Source organism: Dromiciops gliroides, chromosome 3 (assembly GCF_019393635.1).
Source record: "Dromiciops gliroides isolate mDroGli1 chromosome 3, mDroGli1.pri, whole genome shotgun sequence".
Lineage (NCBI taxonomy): Eukaryota > Metazoa > Chordata > Mammalia > Microbiotheria > Microbiotheriidae > Dromiciops > Dromiciops gliroides.
In genome coordinates, this window is record NC_057863.1 from 12,138,132 (window position 1) to 12,156,387 (window position 18,256).

General features: G+C 48.7%; 1 protein-coding gene across 4 annotated transcripts in view; it reads left to right on the top strand.

The window, feature by feature from the left end:
* The first annotated feature begins 467 nt into the window (after nt 1-467).
* Nucleotides 468-18,256, top strand: part of LOC122746668 (ILK associated serine/threonine phosphatase) — a 35,332-nt gene continuing 17,543 nt past the window's right edge. The window contains exons 1-4 of one of the 4 annotated variants that reach the window (XM_043992473.1): nt 468-826; nt 6,803-6,871; nt 15,273-15,338; nt 15,861-15,917. In XM_043992473.1, coding sequence (XP_043848408.1) covers nt 772-826; nt 6,803-6,871; nt 15,273-15,338; nt 15,861-15,917 — 247 coding nt within the window. In that variant the 5' untranslated portion in view covers nt 468-771. The remainder of the gene's footprint in view (nt 827-6,802; nt 6,872-15,272; nt 15,339-15,860; nt 15,918-18,256) is intronic. The other 3 variants (XM_043992475.1, XM_043992474.1, XM_043992476.1) reach the window with 3 other exon arrangements.

Sequence of the window (18,256 nt, forward strand, 5' to 3'; positions counted from 1 at the left end):
GAGCTCAGCGTTTATCCCAGGGGTAATAGGGAGCCACAGGGGTCTCTGTCCTGCACTGTACTGAAATGCCCGCTCCTAAAATCGAGGGTAAGCCCCTAGAGGACAGGGCTCTCTCCCTTTAGTTCCCGCACCCAAAGCCAGCAAGAGCTCAGTAACCTTCCTTTCCCCCTCCCTCTAGATAGTGGCCCACAGAGGGAGAAGTCAATGCCTGAGCCTCCCACTTTGGGGCGGAGTCTCTCAGGCCCCGCCCCCGACGCAAAAGAATGACAACTGAACGGGGCCGCCAAGAGGTGTGTGCGCATGCGCGGCCCGCCGTCCGGTCAGGACCAGGGCCCACACAGCAAAGGCGACTGAAGCTCAGGGCACGGCCTCTCCAGCATCTCTGAGACCTCTTGACACACCGCGGTGGAGGCGGCCCGTGTCCCTGAGCCGGAGGAACCGACTGAGGTTCCGTTCCCCGTCCCCTCCCCTGGGGCGGAAGCACGCCGACCCCGCCCCGGGCTGAGCACGCGGCCCCGCGTGCCCTCACTTCCGGCCGGCGACCCGCCTTATCCGGGCCCGGGCCGACTGCTGATTGGCCGTCTCTTTGGGCCCGCCCCTCCGGGTGATTGGCAGCAGCAAGCAGGCCAAGACCGAGGCTGCCGCCGTCGTCGCCGCTCCCGCCTCAGCCTCTCACTTGCCGCCGCCTCCTCCGCCTCCTCCTCCTCCACCGCCGCCGCCTCTCCTGCAGAAGCTCGGCTCCGTGCGCGCGCCGCCCGGTTCCGGTTACGGATGGACCTGTTCGGGGACCTGCCGGAGCCGGAGCCCTCGCCCCGTTCCACAGCCGGTGAGGCTCCGGGCGCGGGCGGGGGCGGGGGCGTCGGGACCCCGGACCCTGGGCCTTGGCCGTCCCCGCCCCCTTCCTCCCCTTGCCCCTCCCCCCGTCGCGCTCCCCTCCCTCTTTCCACTCACCCCTTTACCTCCCCCCCCCTCCGTCCCCCTCCCCCTTCCTTCCCCCTTCCCCTCCCCTCTCTGTTCCTGCCCCGGGCCCCAGGGGAGGAGGGAAGCGGGGTGTCTGTAGCGGCCCCGCCAGGCGCACGTGGAGGGGGCGGCAGGAAGGGCCGGGCACTGGCCGGCCTTGGCCCAGCCCCAGACGGGCTCGGCGCTCGGTGGGAGCCGGGCCCCCCTGCCCTTGGGGGCTGCCAGTCGGTCTCCTGCCCTGCACCGGACCAGTCAGGGGGGCCCGGGAACCCCGGAGTGAGGACCTCCCTCCTCGAGCGCCGGTCACCACCCCCTGTACCTCCCAGGTGCTGGGCACAGCCCCGCGGGCCCCGAATGCCGAGGAATGTTGAGGGGAGTCTGGGGGCGTGAGTGAGAGGGGGGAGTCTGACGTCGGGGGGAGCGCTTCTTACGTCCTTTGGAGACCCTCTTACGGATGCTGTCCTCCCCCTCCCCCCAGTCTCTGGGGTGATTTATCTGTCAAGGCCCCCCCCCCCATGGAGGCGGGGCCGCTGGGTGGGACCCTCGGTGCCGGGGAACTTAGAGGCCAAGGCCAGGCCCAGTGTAGCCGGAGAAGGATGGAGGTGATGGCCTGAGCCCCGGAATGGCCAGTCAGCCCGCCTTGATGGCCCCTGGCCCGGGTCTGGGGGTGTCCCAGTGCGAGGCTGAATCTTGCTTTACACACTAGGGGTGAGGCTGAGAGCCTGCGGGGGGGGGGGGGGGGGGACGCCGGCCCGCTGTCCCCTGCAGGTGGGGCTGGTCACCTGCTCTTCTTGTACTCGGGCCGCCCCTGTCATTTCCTCTTCATCCCTTCCGGTCACTTTTCTGGTCATTTTTCCGACCGGTTTTGACCACATTCTTCAGATGTGACAGGGCCCTAAACGGCCCCCCCGGGGATCCAGCCCGGGAGGAGGCGGTAATTGGCGAGGGGGCGGGGCTGACGGGAGCCTGGACTGAAACCCTGGGTCTGCCGCCTGGCCCCCTGGGACATGGCCGAGGCACCCAATGTCTCTACTATGAGGAGGAGCCCCGTAGGGTCTCCTCACAGCTGATGTGAGGATCGAATGAGGTCACAAGAGCCCTTTGATTCTCAGAAAAACCCTGTGAAGTGGGTGCCGATTTTTGTGTCCCCATTTACAGATGAAGCAGCAGAGACAGGATTCCATGCTAGGTTTCACCGACTTGTAGTCCAGCCCTGTGTCCGATGGTCCAGGTTTCCTCTCCATAATTGATGTGAGGATGATAGGCATGAAGCACTTTGCAGGCTTTAAGATGCTGTGTGTCCGTTATTATTACTGACAGTGAGGAGAGACATGCCTCCCACTGCCCATGATAATGCCAGGGAGCATTTGATCTTGTTTTGAGGACAAGAATGATCAACTTGAGAAGCTTCTTCCAGTTATAGAGAGCTGAGGCGTGTGACTTAGTATATCAAGATGGCAAAAACATACTTGACAGAAATGCTCATGACATCCTTAAGGGAAAATGCGGGATTGACAATCAGTGACTTCTGAACACCTTGCCCAGACAGTATTAGGGGTCTGTGTCGGCTTGCCTCGGGGCTTTAGGCACAGCCCCATCTGCTTCACATTTTGATCAGTGACTTGGATAAAGCCAAGCTGATCAGCATAACGATCAGATTTGTATTTTACCCTGTGTTGAGAAGGATAGTTAAGACTGTAGGTGGCAGAATCCAAATTTGAAATGATCTAGTTGGGCCTGAGGCTAACAGATAATTAAATTGGCCCATATAAAGCTTAGAGTTGGAAGGCTTCTTCAGTCATACTCTGAGAATCAGACTAAATCTCTGAGACTCAGAAAACTGCAGTGATTTGTCCAGGATTATACAGATTGTAAGTAGTAAATGTGGGCCTCCTTCTGACTCCACATTCAGGGCCTTACCACTGCCACCCTTGCTTTCGAGGCCTAAGAAATTGCCTTCTATGAGACAGACTTGACTACAAGGTTACTGCAGATGTCACCTAGGGGAGGCCAGGGCTAACATTTTCTAGGACTGTGTTAATAGGAAGGACTAGCACAGTGTTCTGGATCAGGTCACAAAGACACGGGTTCCAGTCCTCTCTCACAAGTCATGACCCCAACAACCCTCAGCAGACTCGATTATAAATGAGTCACTAGTCTGCCCTGGTAGCAGGAAAATGAAAGATACAGGCCCCCAAACCATGTGTGTTGTTCTCATGGGTGACTGCAGTGTCCCCTGACTCTGGGCTGGTCCGATTGCATTTGGAATAGCTCGTTCCTATCAGAGTTGTTGCATTTTTGGCCCAGGTTTGTGAGTCCATGTATGAAGGAAACCTGCCTTACCGCTTCGGGCCTTGGAGAGTTGCCCTTTCCTGGGCTCACTCAAACATTGTGTGTCTTGATAGAGGCCAGCTCTCCATTCACACCTCAGCTGGGTCTCAGGGTGCTGGAGGAACACCAAGAAATAAAAGATAACCGAGGCAAGACCTGATCATGGTCACTCCATTGCTACAGGGCTTTAACATGGACAGGGTACTTTCCCATGAGGTCGACCCATGATAGTTCTCTCAGAACTTTGTCAGACGTTATAGGGAAAGACTTTGCAATGATTGATGATCTCCATGGGGGGCGTGGCCTGCTGTGTGAGGAGGCATTGCATGGATGGCCCGTTGTATTCAGGCTGGGGCTAAAGAATTCCCACACCCACTCTTCTGTATATCTAGGGCATAACAGCCAGAATTCAAACCCAGCTCCTCTGGCTTCGGATCAGGCGAGCAAGGAGTCAGTCAGCAGCAGTCACGTAGTAGGTGCTTCAAGCCCTGCCATGTCCCGTCCCCCCCCCCCCCCAGTCATGGCCTGGGTTATGTTCCCTGGCTCTTACTGCCTCACATGCAAGCTGGAGTGGGTCATTATGACACTTTTTGTTTCAACTTCATCTATAAAATGGGAAGTTTGAAATCATTGAGCTGGAAGGCCCTTTCCAGCTCCGAATCCCTTTGTTCTAATTAGGAAGATCTCAGCTTAGAGTCAAGAAGAAATGAGGCCATTCGGTGGTGAATCGAGGCTGCCTTGAGGAGTGTGGACACCTTTATCCCTGGAGACCACCTGGCACAGTGGGAAGAGCTCTGCCTTTAGGGTCAAAAGACCTGGGTTCAAATTCTCCCTCCAGCATTGGTATCGGTGTCTCTGGCCTTTATTTAACTTGTCTGGTCTCAGTGACCTAGACTGTAAGATGAGGGAGTTGGGGCCTAAGGTGTATAAATATCTATTTAAACCTTTTGATATTTTTCAGTAGAACTGGTTTTCTTTGTATTTTATTGAATGCATTTAAAAACCATTATTCTGAGAAGAGGTCCATGACATAAAAAGGATGGCCCAAATGGTCTGTGACATTCCCATTCCCTCTAGTCCTAGAGCTGATCTTCTGGAGGTCTTAAGAGAGGCCTCTCAAAAGCTGTCATAAGAAAGATTTCTTCATTGGGAATGAGGTTTGCCCTTATTGGTAAGATCCTCGGTTTTTTAAAAATTTGACTTGTTACAGCTTACTTAATATGAATTGCAGTATACAAAACATTTGTATGCAAACAGTTGGGAAGAAACTACTAGATAGTTTTTATAACCCACCTTTAAAGGTGACCTTTAGTTTGGAAAGTAGAGTTAATCCATCTGTCCCAGAAGCTGCCTCTTCTGGTGTGCAACTTCACATTTAACTTTGTAGTAGGATACCTACCCTTATCCTTAACTTCAAATCTCCAAGCTAAGACAAAGTTTTCAGGTTCAGTTTTTCATCTCTGAACCTCCTTCATCCTGGCTCTTGTCTAGCTTGTTGACCTTTATTAAATTATGCAAAGCTTATTTTTGGCTTGACATTTCTAAAACCTTCTTGTGCATTAGAGCCTTAGTTTTTAATTTCTGTACTTAACTCAGTGTTTATCCAGTTCTGAGGATTTTAGCTAGTAGATACATTTTTACTAAAAAATAACATTTTTCTTCTCATGGTGTGGGCCTTTTGCAGTATCCTTTAACTTAATTTTGGTCATACTTCTGGTTTCTTTTTTTTTTCCAGCCCCTTTTCTTGGGGAATTATTCTAAAAAAAAACCCTTTAAGTTAATGTATCAAGTATTATACAGTTCTTAAAAATATATTCTTATACTATTCACTAAGGAACTTCTTTAAAAGAAATGGAACTCACCAGGGACTCCAGCCTCTGGAATCCCTCATCCTTCCTTTGGGAGTTGGGCCCTGAAGTCAGAGCCCTAAGAGCATCAGGGGATAGTATTGGTGTGAGGTGATGGGGTTTGGGGTGTATGCCATAAAAGGGTTCTCTGCCTGAGGTTCCCTCGGGAGAAGTTAACAGCTTTCATTTTCACTACTTCCCACCTGTTGATCCTAGATTTGTTGGCTAATAGTCACTGTGAGTCCTACCTATTCTTCCTTTCAGATTCTTGCTTAGGCCTTTAAGTTTCACTGCTTTCTGACTTCTAGTATAAACTATGGTAGAAGCATCTCCATTCATGTCTCATGGCTTCTGTTCTCCGCCCCCCCCCTTTCCCAATTCTCTCAGACCACAGCACATCTGACTGTGGCTTCCCTGTTTTAACCCTCCAGGGGCTGCCTGGCTCCCCCAAACACTGACATCTCTTCCTGGTATCCAGATGACCAGCCTGCCTCCAACTTCCATTTCCTACCTTGTGTGGCCCATTTTTTACTCTCCAGAGGAGGCTTCCTGGTGGGAGCAGATGGAGAGCTGGCGGCCCTGGAGCCGTGAGGAACAGGGTTTGGATACACTCTGATACACACCAGTCACGTAACCCTTAATCAAACTACAAGTACCAGTTACAGACAAAACCAGAAGTGAAGTCCTTGGCATGACCTTCTTTATTCCGAGTTCTCTTGGGACACACCATGTTTAAGCTAATGGAAATTCTTACCCCTTCATCATCTTATCTGCTGTCTCCTGCCCACACCTCTGACAGTAAAAACCTTGTCTTGTCTAGGAAGATTCCTTCATTTTCCCCAATCTTGAATGCCAGAGTGTGCCTGTGCACTTAATTGATTCTGTCAGAGTTAGTTGTGTGCCTATCTTCTCTCCCCTGTTGGATTGTAAGCCCTTTAGGGGTAGGAACTGTGCCATTGCTTATCTTTGTATTCCCCAAACAGCTTGCACATAGGTCCATAATAAATATCAAATTATATTTATAGAATAAATGGGGCTTATAAATCACTTATGTTCATAAGAAGTACTGTTTGTTATTCCTTCATATATGCATGTGTTCAAAGTGTGATTCCAGGTAGGGAGAGAAAAAAAGAAATTGAAGACAGTGGTTCTGCCAGAAAAGCAAGAGTAAATCATCCATCTTCAGTTCCTTGGGGCTGTCCTAGGTGTCTTTGTTAAAGGTTCATGGAAATTGAAAGCATTACTTTTGAGATTCTACGCCTTATTGGCATGACTGGTTTTTCAGAAGCCCCTCTTTGAAAGCTTCTCTCTTCAGATCAGAGGAGGCCCCTGTCTGGGTGGAGGAAAATGGGGAGATGTGTCAAGAAGTAGCACAATACAAGGTGGGCCTTGAAGGAAGCTATTTCAGTTGAGCTTTGGGAGTGAGCAAGTGGTCTTCGTGGCTAAAGCACTGAGCATTGTGGGAAATGGTATGAAGTTGATGCACACCAGCTAACTACTCCCCACCTCCCCCCAAGCATTCTTATGTCGCAGATGGATGTTTCCATTTGAATTTCATAGATTACGGAATCATACAGCCCCCCTCCCTTCTCTGAGGAAGGATCTGGAAAGGGAGATTTGTCGGCTGTGTGTGTTTTCAGTCTTCTATGATGTTTGTATTTCAGGGAGAGAAGCACAGAAAAAAAGGCCTTTACTTTTTGATGATCTCCCACCATCCAGCAGTGAGAAGTCAGGTAAGGAAAGGGATTGATTGCGGCGTGTGTTCTGGGGGCTGAAGTGAAGCTCGTGCACTGACCTGACTCACACACACTCAGTACCCGTGCACCTCCTTTTTACTAGACATTTTGGGGAATACAAGGAAACAAGACAAAGGGTTTTGCTTTTTGAAGTTTACATTCTATTTGAATAATATGTAAACATAGATAACTAAAATACACAGTTATTGGACTGACGCGTCAGAATTGGTGAAGTTTGAGAAGGAAGCCATTTGTCCCCACGGAGGGCTTCCTGGAAGAGGTGGCATTTCAGCCAATCTTCAAAACAGGAACAGGAACGCAGCTGGAAAAGAATGGGAGGGGAACCCTTCCCAGTGCCGGGAGCAGGTGAGGCAAGATGTGGAGGAGTGGGCTAAGGCATGGGGAGCTGCTGGGCACTTGGAACAGGAGTACTGTGTGCTCTCTCGGCAGCAGCAGGAGACGGGCCGGAGGGGCAGGAGCATTTACATGAGAAGGTCTGGGAATAGTCCAGATAGAGATGGGGGGTGGGGGGGAGGGGGAGTTTTGAAATGTGGGGGGGACTGGAATCAATGGGACTGACCGGTAACGGGGGCCCAGAGGAGGAGCAGGTTTGTTGGGAAAGTAACTTGGTCTTGGGCTTGCTCAGTCTCCTGCTGGTAGGATGTCCACTGGCAGGACAAATGCATCCGGGGTCAGAATAATATTGTTAACTGACTTGTATTCTGCTTGAAAGTTTGCCAACGGTCAGGGTTAACTTTCCTCACAGAGGGCCGTGAGGCTGGTAGTGTAGGGATTTGTCACCCCTGTTTTAGAGCGTTACTGGGAAGGAGGCTAAGGAAAGGAGGAGGGTCACAGGTCGCCCCTCTCCCCCCCAGGGATAGCCCAGATGGAGGGTGTCCAGAAGAAGCAGCTTGAGAGGCCCAGGAGGCTCCAGTTAGCCTTACAGAGGGCTGGCTATGTGTCAAGTGCTGGAAATCTAGGATAATAAGGGATTGGAAAGGTCACTGGGCCCTGACCTCTCAAGAAACTTAGAGTGGGGAGCCAGAAGTCAGATTGCAAAATGTTGACAAGAAAGTGGCAGAGAGGAGCCAGCCACTAGAGGCAGCCTTTCTAGGAAGTGAGCTGGGGGTTGGGGGAGGAGATGGAAGTGGGAGCCCAAGGGTGGAAGGGTGATTTTGTGCTGCTTAGGGCCCAGCAGACCCTAGCCTGTTTGCCAGCAGATGGACAGTGGTGGTAGGGAGCAGGAGATTGGAGATTGGAGCTCAGGCTGTCCCAGCTCCTAGGCTTCTCCAAGGGTAAGTGGCTCTGAAATCATTGTTTGGCGGTTCTTACCAACCTCTGACCTGGGGTTTGGGAACCTGATCAGAATTTCAGGAATCTTGTCAGCACGGAAGCGTCTTCTTCAGAAATCAGGTGCAGTGTCCTGGCTCTTGTGTTCACTGAGTTTGGGTTGGGGCCCATTTGTAACCATTATCATCTTTATCCTTGCAGCTGCAAACAAATGCAGGAATACCCTGACTCAGAATAGTTTGGAAATGGGGGGGGGGGGGGCTGGTTAATTGAATATTCAGTTCAACATGTACTGGTGTTAACAGTTTTCAACTAATTCAAATGCCATGAGATACTCAGAACCCTCAATAAGGGCATCTGTCAGGGGTGGCACAAAAAAGCACTCCATAGCCACAAATTTCATTAGGAATCGCCCGCCATCGTACTGATCTTGAAGAAACTGGGCTTGAGTTTGGACTGACAGCGTACCTTGAAAACAGCTTTTGTTAAGAAAAATTGCTGGTGACCATGTGTTGATTGGAATTTGTCTCTTCTAGTGAAACAGCATGTAGACTGTATCCCCAGGCATGCCTGGCTCTTTGAGCCTTTTGATTTTCAGGGTTTAGACAAAGTTGAGAATCTATGGAAAGGCAGCCAGGGTCTAGACAGCAGGTTATCCCCAGACCCCACAGTCACCAAGCCTTGCATGGCCTTTGACCCAGCAATACCACTTCCAGGCCTGTTGCCCAAAGAGATCAGAGAAAATGGAAAAGGACCCATGTGTCCAAGAACATTTATAGCAGTAGCTTTCATGTAATGGCAAAGAAGTGGAAACTGAGTCAGGACCCATCAACTAGGGGATGGCTGAACAGATGGTGATATATGAATGGGATGGCTTTGAGGAGCTTAGAAGACCTTCCTGGACTGAAGGCGATCCAGGAGGCCAGATCACACCCCAGCAGCCACCCTGGGAACACGTGGGAATTCTCACCATTGTGGATGAAGTGCCTGCTTCTAGATGGGCCGCCCTGGAGGCTCGTCAGGCTTGGTGAAGTGAGGTTTGAGAGAAGATAAATGCTCACTGATTGGCATTCATTCAGGCAGCACGGTGTTCTTGAAAGAGCATGGGACTCAGACGACTGACTGGGAGACTTGGGGTGCATCACGTAGTCTCGCTGAATCTCAGTTTCTTCTGTGTAAAATGTATGTAATAATTGTAGCATCTGCTCATGGGTTTGGCAGGCAAGGTCATTGTGGCCTAAAAGCATGGTATGTGTGCCTGTGAGGTTCCTGCTGTTATTGTTAGGAGAGTGGCATAGTCCCCTGTCGATGACTGTGACTAAAGGAAAGCCGTTATCAGGAGGTGGTGGGCTGTGGCTCATTACAGGAGGGAGCTGTCTCTGGTGGTCAGTTCAGGGGCTTGTGTCTGGATCTAGTGCTGTTTAATTTCTTTCTCTCTTTCTTCTTTCTCTTTCTCTCTTTATTTCTCTTTCTCTCTTTATTTCTCTTTCTCTCTCTATCTCTTTCTTTCTTTCTTTCTTTCTTTCTTTCTTTCTTTCTTTCTTTTTTGTGTGAGGCAATTGGGGTGACTTGCCCAGGGTCACAGAGTTAGTAAGTGTCAAGTGTCTGAGGTCAGATTTGAACTCAGGCCCTCCTGGCTCCAAGGGCGGTGCTCCCCTAGCTTCCCCGCTGTTTAATTTCTAAACACTTAATTTTTTTTTTTTTTTTTTGGTGAGGCAGTTGGAGTTAAGTGACTTGCCTAGGGTCACACAGCTAGTAAGTGTAAGTGTAAGTGACTGAAGTCGGATTTGAACTCAGGTCCTCCTGACTCCAGGGCTGGTGCTCTATCCACTGCGCCACCTAGCTGCCCAACACTTTTAGTTTTTATCCCTAATTTGGTCAAGGTAGAGACCCAGCAGTTTAGGGTTGCAGGTGACCTGTAAGGGCAGAGACTAAAATTCCAGTCAGGCTGGGTTGTACATGCAGAATTAATTACAGAACTGGGTGAAGCTTCAGAAACAATGCAGTGAGAGGCAGCCCAGTCATTTGAGGCAGGAAAAATGTCATTAGTTGAAGATGTGCAGTCATTTATGCTGAAGTATGGTGAGAGAAGAATGTCTGAGAGGACCAGAGATGGGATGTACAGGAGCACGGATGTTTGGGTGCAGTGATGGTGTGCCAGGAGGAAGAGCATCCTCAGAGGCCTTCATGTTCCATGTCTCTTAGGACTGCACGCTGACAGTTTGTAGTAGAAAGGGTTGAGAGTGGCTCATTATTGATTAAGAATCAGCTGAGAATACATACTCTCTTCAGGACCGTTGTCCATTTTCACTAGGGATAGAGCAGAAGGACAGAGGCTGTGATAGCGGGGGAAGAACACCAGCACAAAGCCCGGGCCAGAGCCCCTGTGTTCAAATCCCACCTAAAGATTAGCAGGGTGACCTTGGGCTCGGCCTCCCTCTGCTCATTCGTGAAAAGAAAGGGCCCTCAGGGTTCCCATCCACCTCTGGCTGTATGATCTTCAGAATCTAGGAATGCTTGGATATTTTAGTCCCATAGAAGCACTGTTGTGCTGAGCTTCCAAGCAGGCGGTGTTCCAAGCAACAGAGCTTTCTAGGCAGGCACGGTGGAAAGCCAGTGCACATTCCTGGCTGTGAGCAGAGCATCAGAAGGATCCTTTGGATTGCATAGAGAGGCTAATAACAAGGCACGCTAGCTCTGGGGAAAGTCAGTGCCCATTCGGTAGCTGACCCAAGAGCTAGTAAGAAGCCCCTGGTGTTTGCTGAGTAGGCACTGACCTGGTCAGGGCTGTGTTTTAGGAAGGCCAGCAGGGCGAGGGGAGAGATGTGTACGGCAAGAAAAGGAGTCGGGAGATTCTTGATAGTAGAGGCAGGAGATGAGCAGAGCTTGAACAAGGGCAGCAACTGCTGAGTAGAGAGAAGGAGACAGATGTGACAGATGTGACAGATGTCAAGGAGGCTACATCAATGAGATGTGGCGGTTGATTAGACACATGGGATGAGGGATGGGAAGAGCCAGGGATGACACCTCTGGTGATGCTCTCACAGAAATAGGTTCGGAGGAAGCAAAGAGGACGAGTCCAGCCTTGGACTGTTGGCTCTAAGGCGCCTAGAGGACAGCCACTTCCAGATGTGCCACGATACATAACTGGGGCTCTGGACACAGCCTCCTTTTTTTTCCTTCCTGTGATTTCATGAAGTTCTCTGCTGAGAAGGGAGAGGGAAAGGGCCAGCACAGCTGCTCTTCTCCCCCGGTACCCTCATAGCTTCCTCTGCTGCCACGGGCACAGCAGTCGTCCCAGTGTAGATAACACCCAGCTCTTTGTGTCTGCTCCCTGGCTCTGCTGTCAGGCCCTACCAGCGCTTACCTTTTAGCTGTTTCAGATGAATTGGATGTTTCATGGGCCCCTTCAACTCAGCCTGTCTAAAATTGAACTCATTCCTTCCTCCTAAACCTTCCCCCCAATTTTATCTAGTAATTTCTCCCCTCTTTCATCTCAGTTAAGTAGAATTGCTCTTCCTCTCCTTCAGCATACTTTGTTCATTTTTTAAAATAATAAACATTTTATTTTAGTTTTGAGTTCCAAATTTTATCCGTCTCTCCCTCCCTCCCTCCCCCCCTCCCTGAGGCAGTAAGCAACCAGATATGGGTTATACATGTGCAATCATGTTTGTTTGTTTGTTTTGTTTTGGCTTTTTTTGTGGGGCAATGAGGGTTAAGTGACTTGCCCAGGGTCACACAGCTAGTAAGTGTCAAGTGTCTGAGGCTGGATTTGAACTCAGGTCCTCCTGAATCCAGGGCCAGTGCTTTATCCACCATGTCACCTAGCTGCTCCCACATGTGCAGTTATGTAAAACATTGCCATATTAGTCATTTTGTACAAGAAAACTTGAATTTAAAAAATTGAAAGAAAGTGAAAATTAGCATGCTTCAGTCTTGCATCAATATCAGTTCTTTTGGAAGCGGATCGTATGTTTCATCAGTAGCCCTTTGGGATTGTCTTGTATCATTGTATTGCCGAGAATAGTCAAGTCATTTACCATTCTTCATCAAACAATATTGGTGTCACTGTGCACAACATTCTCCTGGTTCTGCTCACTTCACCATATATATCAGTTCATACAAGTCTTTCCAGGTTTTTCTAAAATTATCCTGCTTATCATTTCCTTATAGCACAATAATATTCCATCACCATCATATACCACAGCTTGTTTAGTCATTCCCCAATGGATGGGCATCCCTTTGATTTCCAATTCTTAGCCACCACAAAAAGAGCTGCTAGAAATATTTTTGTACAAATAGGTCTTTTTCTCTTTGGGGGGATATTCATTGGTTTTTAAACTTTCATTTTCTTTGTCTTTTTCTGTAAAGGATTTTTCCCTTTAATGTCAGTACTTATATTCCCTTTCTATCCTAGACTTTTATTCATTGACTCTGGGCCTTATCCTTATTTAAGTCCTTTATTCTCTGTATTCCCCTTGGAATTAGAAGTTTTGAGGTGACTATTTTGGATCCCCTCTTCTCACAGTCTTCTCTTGTTGCCTTGTAGATCTTGACCCCTTGTTGCCTCTTTTTTTCCTATTGGACTCACTCTTAGAAATAGCAATTCCTACAGGTAATAAAGAAAATATTTCCCTGTAGCACCCCCCACCCCAACTCCCATACCCTATGATCCAGTAACACTGTCCTCTCTTGTTTTTTCGTGGAACAGGATATTTTATATCCCAGTTGGGCATTTTCACTGACTGTCCCTCATTCCTGGAATGCTCTCCCTCATCCCTACTGCCTGGCCTTCTACAGGAGGCCCTTCCTGATTCACATTAATTCTAGTGCCTTCCCTCAATACCAAATTTATCCTGCATCCAGCTTCATGCTTACATGGTTGTTTGCATGTTGTCTCCCCCATTAGACTGTGAGTTTCTTGAGAGCACCTGGCAAAATAGTGGTTGTTTAATAAATGTTTATTGACTGGTCATTTGAAGAATTTGTTGTTAGTGGAGTTGTTAAATGCAACTACTCTGCATCTTGGAGTTTGCAACATTGGTATTTTTCTGGAGGTTTCTATGTATCCTTTCACTCAGCACTTGGTCTTCTTTTTCCAGAAGTTCTGGGTGGTTGGCTTCTATTGTTTCTTCATTTTTGGTGTTTGACTTTTTTTGATTTGTGATCTTCTGGGAGACCTCTAATCCTGACATTTTCCCTACTTGTTCATTTTTTGAGATCGATATGTTTTGCTTATATGGAGGGCTTATTCTGAACATTACGGTTTTTTGTTTATTTGCTTACATATTGCCTTAATCCTCTCTCTCATCTCTTCAGTGAAACTTACCCCCTTAGATTTGAGTTGTTCTATTCGGCCAGTTATTTCTGCTCTCTTTTAAACCATTCAGGAATACCCCCCAGTGGTTCTGTGCTCTCTCCAGAGTCCTCTACCTCCTCAGATGTTGATTCATTTCCCTTAGTCTTGCAGCACTTATTCATAGAGGTCTAGATGCTTTTCCCTGAGCTGGAGACAATTTTCCCTTCTGTGTTAATATCCTTCCTAGTGGTTTGTCTGGTTATGTTCAAGGTCTTCCTCCTGAGATCTTTGGTAATTTCAGCCTTTTCTTTATTTTCCCTTATTGCTCACTTTCTTACTCCCCTTCCTCCCCCGAGGTGCACCCCCCCTCCCCATTTCCCCTTTGAAAGCAGTTACTTTGGCAGTGGCTAGAACTCAAAGTTGTCTCAGCCTCTTCCTGTGCTAGACGGTTCACTTCTCCCAAGTGATTTCTGGAGGATCTGAACTGGCCCCAACTGGGCTTTTTCCCTCAAGTTTAGTGGAGTGCCACACAGCCACGGGTGTGCCCTAGTGTCCTGCTCCTTGATGTTTTTGGAGCCTCAGCAAATTCCTGCTGTTTGGATCTCTGCAGCATTGGGAAGGGAGGTGGGCTGGGCTTGTGAAAGGAGTCCGTGTGCAAGAGTGTGAAAACTGCTCAGGATTAGCCTTCTAATTGGTTCATTCTAATTCTCCTGGTTCATTGAGTTTATTAGGCTTCTTGTTGTTCCAGACCATGGAGGTAGCTGAAATCCCTTTAACTCAGGCACAGAATTCCTAATTTGGAGAGGCTTCGGAGGTCTTGAGAATCAGAGCAAAGCTTGTGGATCATATGACCCTACCAGTGATCTCTCAGTGTCCCCCTCTGATGCCTTTTCTCATCTTTCTCGATCTTCCTGCAGCCTTTAAGATTACTATTGATCACCCTCTTTTCCTTGATCCTTTTCTTCTCTCAGTTTTTTATGATATGCCTTTCTCCTGATTCTCCAGCCTGTCTGACAGCTCCTCGGCTGGATCTTCATCTGAGTTGTACCTACTGATGGGGGGTAGGGCAGGGAGAAGAGATGGGAAGCCTCTCAAAGGCCCTTTCTTTTTTCAGACTGCTTCATATTAGAAACAGACCAGGTTCTCCCCATATAGGTAGTCAGGTTTTGATGGTGTCTGTGATCTGGGGGCATATCTCCTTGTCAGTGATTCAATGTGTGTGTGTGTGTGTGTGTGTGTGTGTGTGTCCAGCTGTATAATATATTAAGCACTGCCTAAGTCATAAGATTTTCCCTGTTCTCAGAAAGGCATTTCTAGCTCAGAAATTCCCATGCCTTAAACTCTTTTGTAACAGAGTCACTCCAGAAGCTTATCAGTACTTTGCTGAAGCCTTTGGGCAGTAACAATTTTGGTTTTCCTTAGGTTTGTTTTAAAGAATAATTAGGTTAAGTAATGTGGATGCCAGTGTTCTAGGAAAGGTATAACAGGAGTTTCTTTTATCATTTTCTTTGAAAGATCTGATAGCCCTTAAAATGTCAAATGCATTTTTTTTTGCTCCCAGAATACAAGTTGATAAGATATGTAGTCAATGTGTATGTATGGCCAGATAAGAACAGTGAGAATGTCCATGTTAAATACCTAGCAGAAATGTGATTTATTTATAGACCAGAATATGAAATTTTGTCTGACAAGAAAATAATTGAGTTCAAGGCAACTTTCCAGGGCATTTTGATCATATAGACATGTTATTTTGAGAATTCTTCCTCTGATCGGATCAGATGTACTCTAAGGCTGTTCTCTGTATTTCAGGGAAAGACGCACAGAAAGGATCTCTGCTTTTTGATGACCTGCCTCCAGCTAGCAGTGCTGACTCAGGTACAGTCTTCAGGCTCTCCCAGGTGTGTGTCAACCTCTCTCCTCATCCTGGGATTGTAGTTGTCTCAATCTTTCTCCCTTTCCCCCATTTTCAACACACAGATGTTATAGGTGTTGGACTGTCTTAAGTTTTGAATTCCTGGCATCAGGTAAGGCAGAAAATCAGCTCGTAGCTAGTAGCAGCCCTGAGAAAATCCTGCAGAAACAGGAGCAGATTTCTCTGGTTCATTTGTCTTGGATGGGATTCAGCAGCCATATTGGTCGTACTGGTTAAAATGAAATGGGATCTTTAAAGCTGATTTCTGTTTCTCTGAAAGCGATATATTTTTGTAGGGTTAGTATCAGGTAAGTCTAGGCTCCTCCCGCCTTCCTCCATTGTCACTTGTCTCAGGGCTGGTGCAGGAGAGTCATGAGCGACGTCAGTCGACTTGGGGCAGAGTGTTCTGTTGGGATGGATTCGGGAGAAGGAGGCCTTGGAGGGAGGCTTGTCCTCGGCTCACTCGGGCTTCTGCTGTGTTTCAGGGTCAGGGGGATCTTTGCTTTTTGATGATCTTCCACCTGCTAGCAGTGGTGACTCAGGTAAGTGGGTGAAAGAGAGGTTCATGGCAGTGCTGTCTGTCAGTAATATCGTGTTCACATTTTAGCTTTTTTTCAGGCAGCACGAATCACAGCATCAAAAGAGCAGAGATTAAAGCTCAAATTGGACAAAGTCCATTTCGCAGAAATAGAGAGTCAGTTATCCTTTCTTGGGGTCTATTTTCTGTCACACTGATTTAAATAAACTCTTGGCATATAAAATCTGAAGATCCTTACATTTCTCATTTTTTTCTATTCTTCTTTTGAATCTGTTGTTCAGTTTGACAAATGTTGAATGAAACATGGTCCGTGCTAGGCACTGGGGAAGGAGTAGGAAAGTTAAGATTCATGGAATTTAACACCTTGTAGAAGGATGATGGCACATACCAGGTGACTGTGATACAAGAGAAGATGCTTAGAGGGAGGCAAGAGAACTGTGTTTTTTAGACCAGTGTTGGGGCAAGAGTGTCCCAAGCAGGCCAGTTCAGGAAGGGAGCCTCTACAGAGGGGTTGGTGCATGGACTCAGTTTGTAAGGGTGGGCAGGAAGGAGCCGCCGGAGACCCAGGGAGCTGTGTGAGCAGGGCTGGTTGGGGTGTCGCCGAGGCCAGGGACCCTCCGCAGGGCTACAGGAAGGAGCAGTGATGGTGAAAAGGCTGCATCTTGGTTAGGGGAGCTGACTTACTGTAAGCACAAGTCGGACAAATAGGGCGCCTGGTCTCCTTGACAACTAGCCTCCACTCCACTCTGGTGCCAAGAGAATTCTCCCTGGTCATTGTAAAGTGCTTCCACCAGCAGGCTTGAGTCTGGAGGGTCACCCCTCTTGCACTTGACATCTGCAGTCACAAACCTCAGAGGGAGATAGAAGGTGGCTCTTGTCTTCTAAGGGTTCCAGGAAACCTCAGCTGCTTTTTCAGAACCTACAGAGTGAAGAGGAAGAGGCAGCTATTCACAGTGGACCTGTGGCTCAGGTGTCCCCATGCCCCAGGGCTGCCAGTGCTCGTTCACTGAGGTGTGGCTCCAGGAGCACCCGGGCAGCTTCACTCCCCCAGGGCTTCGTGGGGGCAGCCAACGGAGCTGCCAGCCAGAATCTTCTCGCCTGCATTTCCCTCTTCACTGCTTTAGGCTTTAACCTTTGCAGGTTAGTGGTGAGATTCAAACAAGCCCATTGGGTGTGCAGACCTTGGAAAACCTCAAAGGGCCATGTAACTAGCAGCTGCCCACTCATTGGGAGGCTTTCCTCTTATCCCCCTGCTTCTCCACCTGCACCTACGGTCAGCAGTGCTCCTTCCAAGGCTGCTGCTGCTGCTGCCTGCCGCCTGCCGTGGCTCAGTGTTCCCCAAGCTGTAACGGGAATTACCCAGGCAGGAACATCTAGAAGAGAAAAGGGTCATGGACAGAGTCCTGGGCAGCCCCCGCCCCTCTGACACCTTTGGAAGATGAGCTGGCAAAGGGGGCAGGAACCGTTCCGGGGCAGACAGAGAATTGAGAGGGCCCAACCTGTCTTGGACCCAGAGAAGGGGGAGGGAGTATCAGCTGCCTCCATAACTAGACAGAGAGGATGGGACCGAAAAGCCATTGGCTGTGTCACCTACAGAACAGTCCTGGCAGTGTGCTCGGGAGTCAAGCCAGATTGCCAGTGCTGAGAAGGTGGAAATGTGGGTGGTAGACCAGAGAAAAGAAATGACACAGGAGCTTACTGGAGGGAGGGAGAGACAGATGTGACGAGCGCCTGAGCGAGATTCAAGAGAGACTTGGGCGGTTTTTGTTGGTCATTGTAAGGGAGCTGATGGAAAGGGAGAGATCAGAGATGAGATTGGGAGAAAATGATCTCCATGGCAAACTCCAAGAAAAGATTGGAACAGACAGAGCTTGCTCTGGTGAGGAGAAGGGCCCCCTTTCCCAGAGAGACCGGCACAAAATGACAGCAACATAGCTGCTATTGAGATTGTGCTTATTGTGTGCCAGGTACTGGCTAAGCATTTGATAGATCTCTCTTTTGGTCTTTAAAACAGCTCTTTGAGGTAGGGAACTGAGGCAAACAGGTTAAGTGACTTGCTCAGGGTCATACAGCTAGTAAGTGTCAGAAGCTAGATTCAAACTCACGTCTTCCTGACTCCAGGCCTGACACTCTATCCATAGCTGTGGCAGGTGATAGAAAGGGATTTTTGAACTGTGGAGTTGGAGAGGAAGGTCTTTGTGACAAATATCTTGAGCCCGTCTATAGGCAATGGTGAGATCTTGTTTAGGCAGCCATTCTCAAACTCTAGTCTTGGAAGCCCTTTATACGCTTGAGTAGTTGTGGATTACCCCCCTCCCCTCCCCCCAAGGACTTTTGTTTATG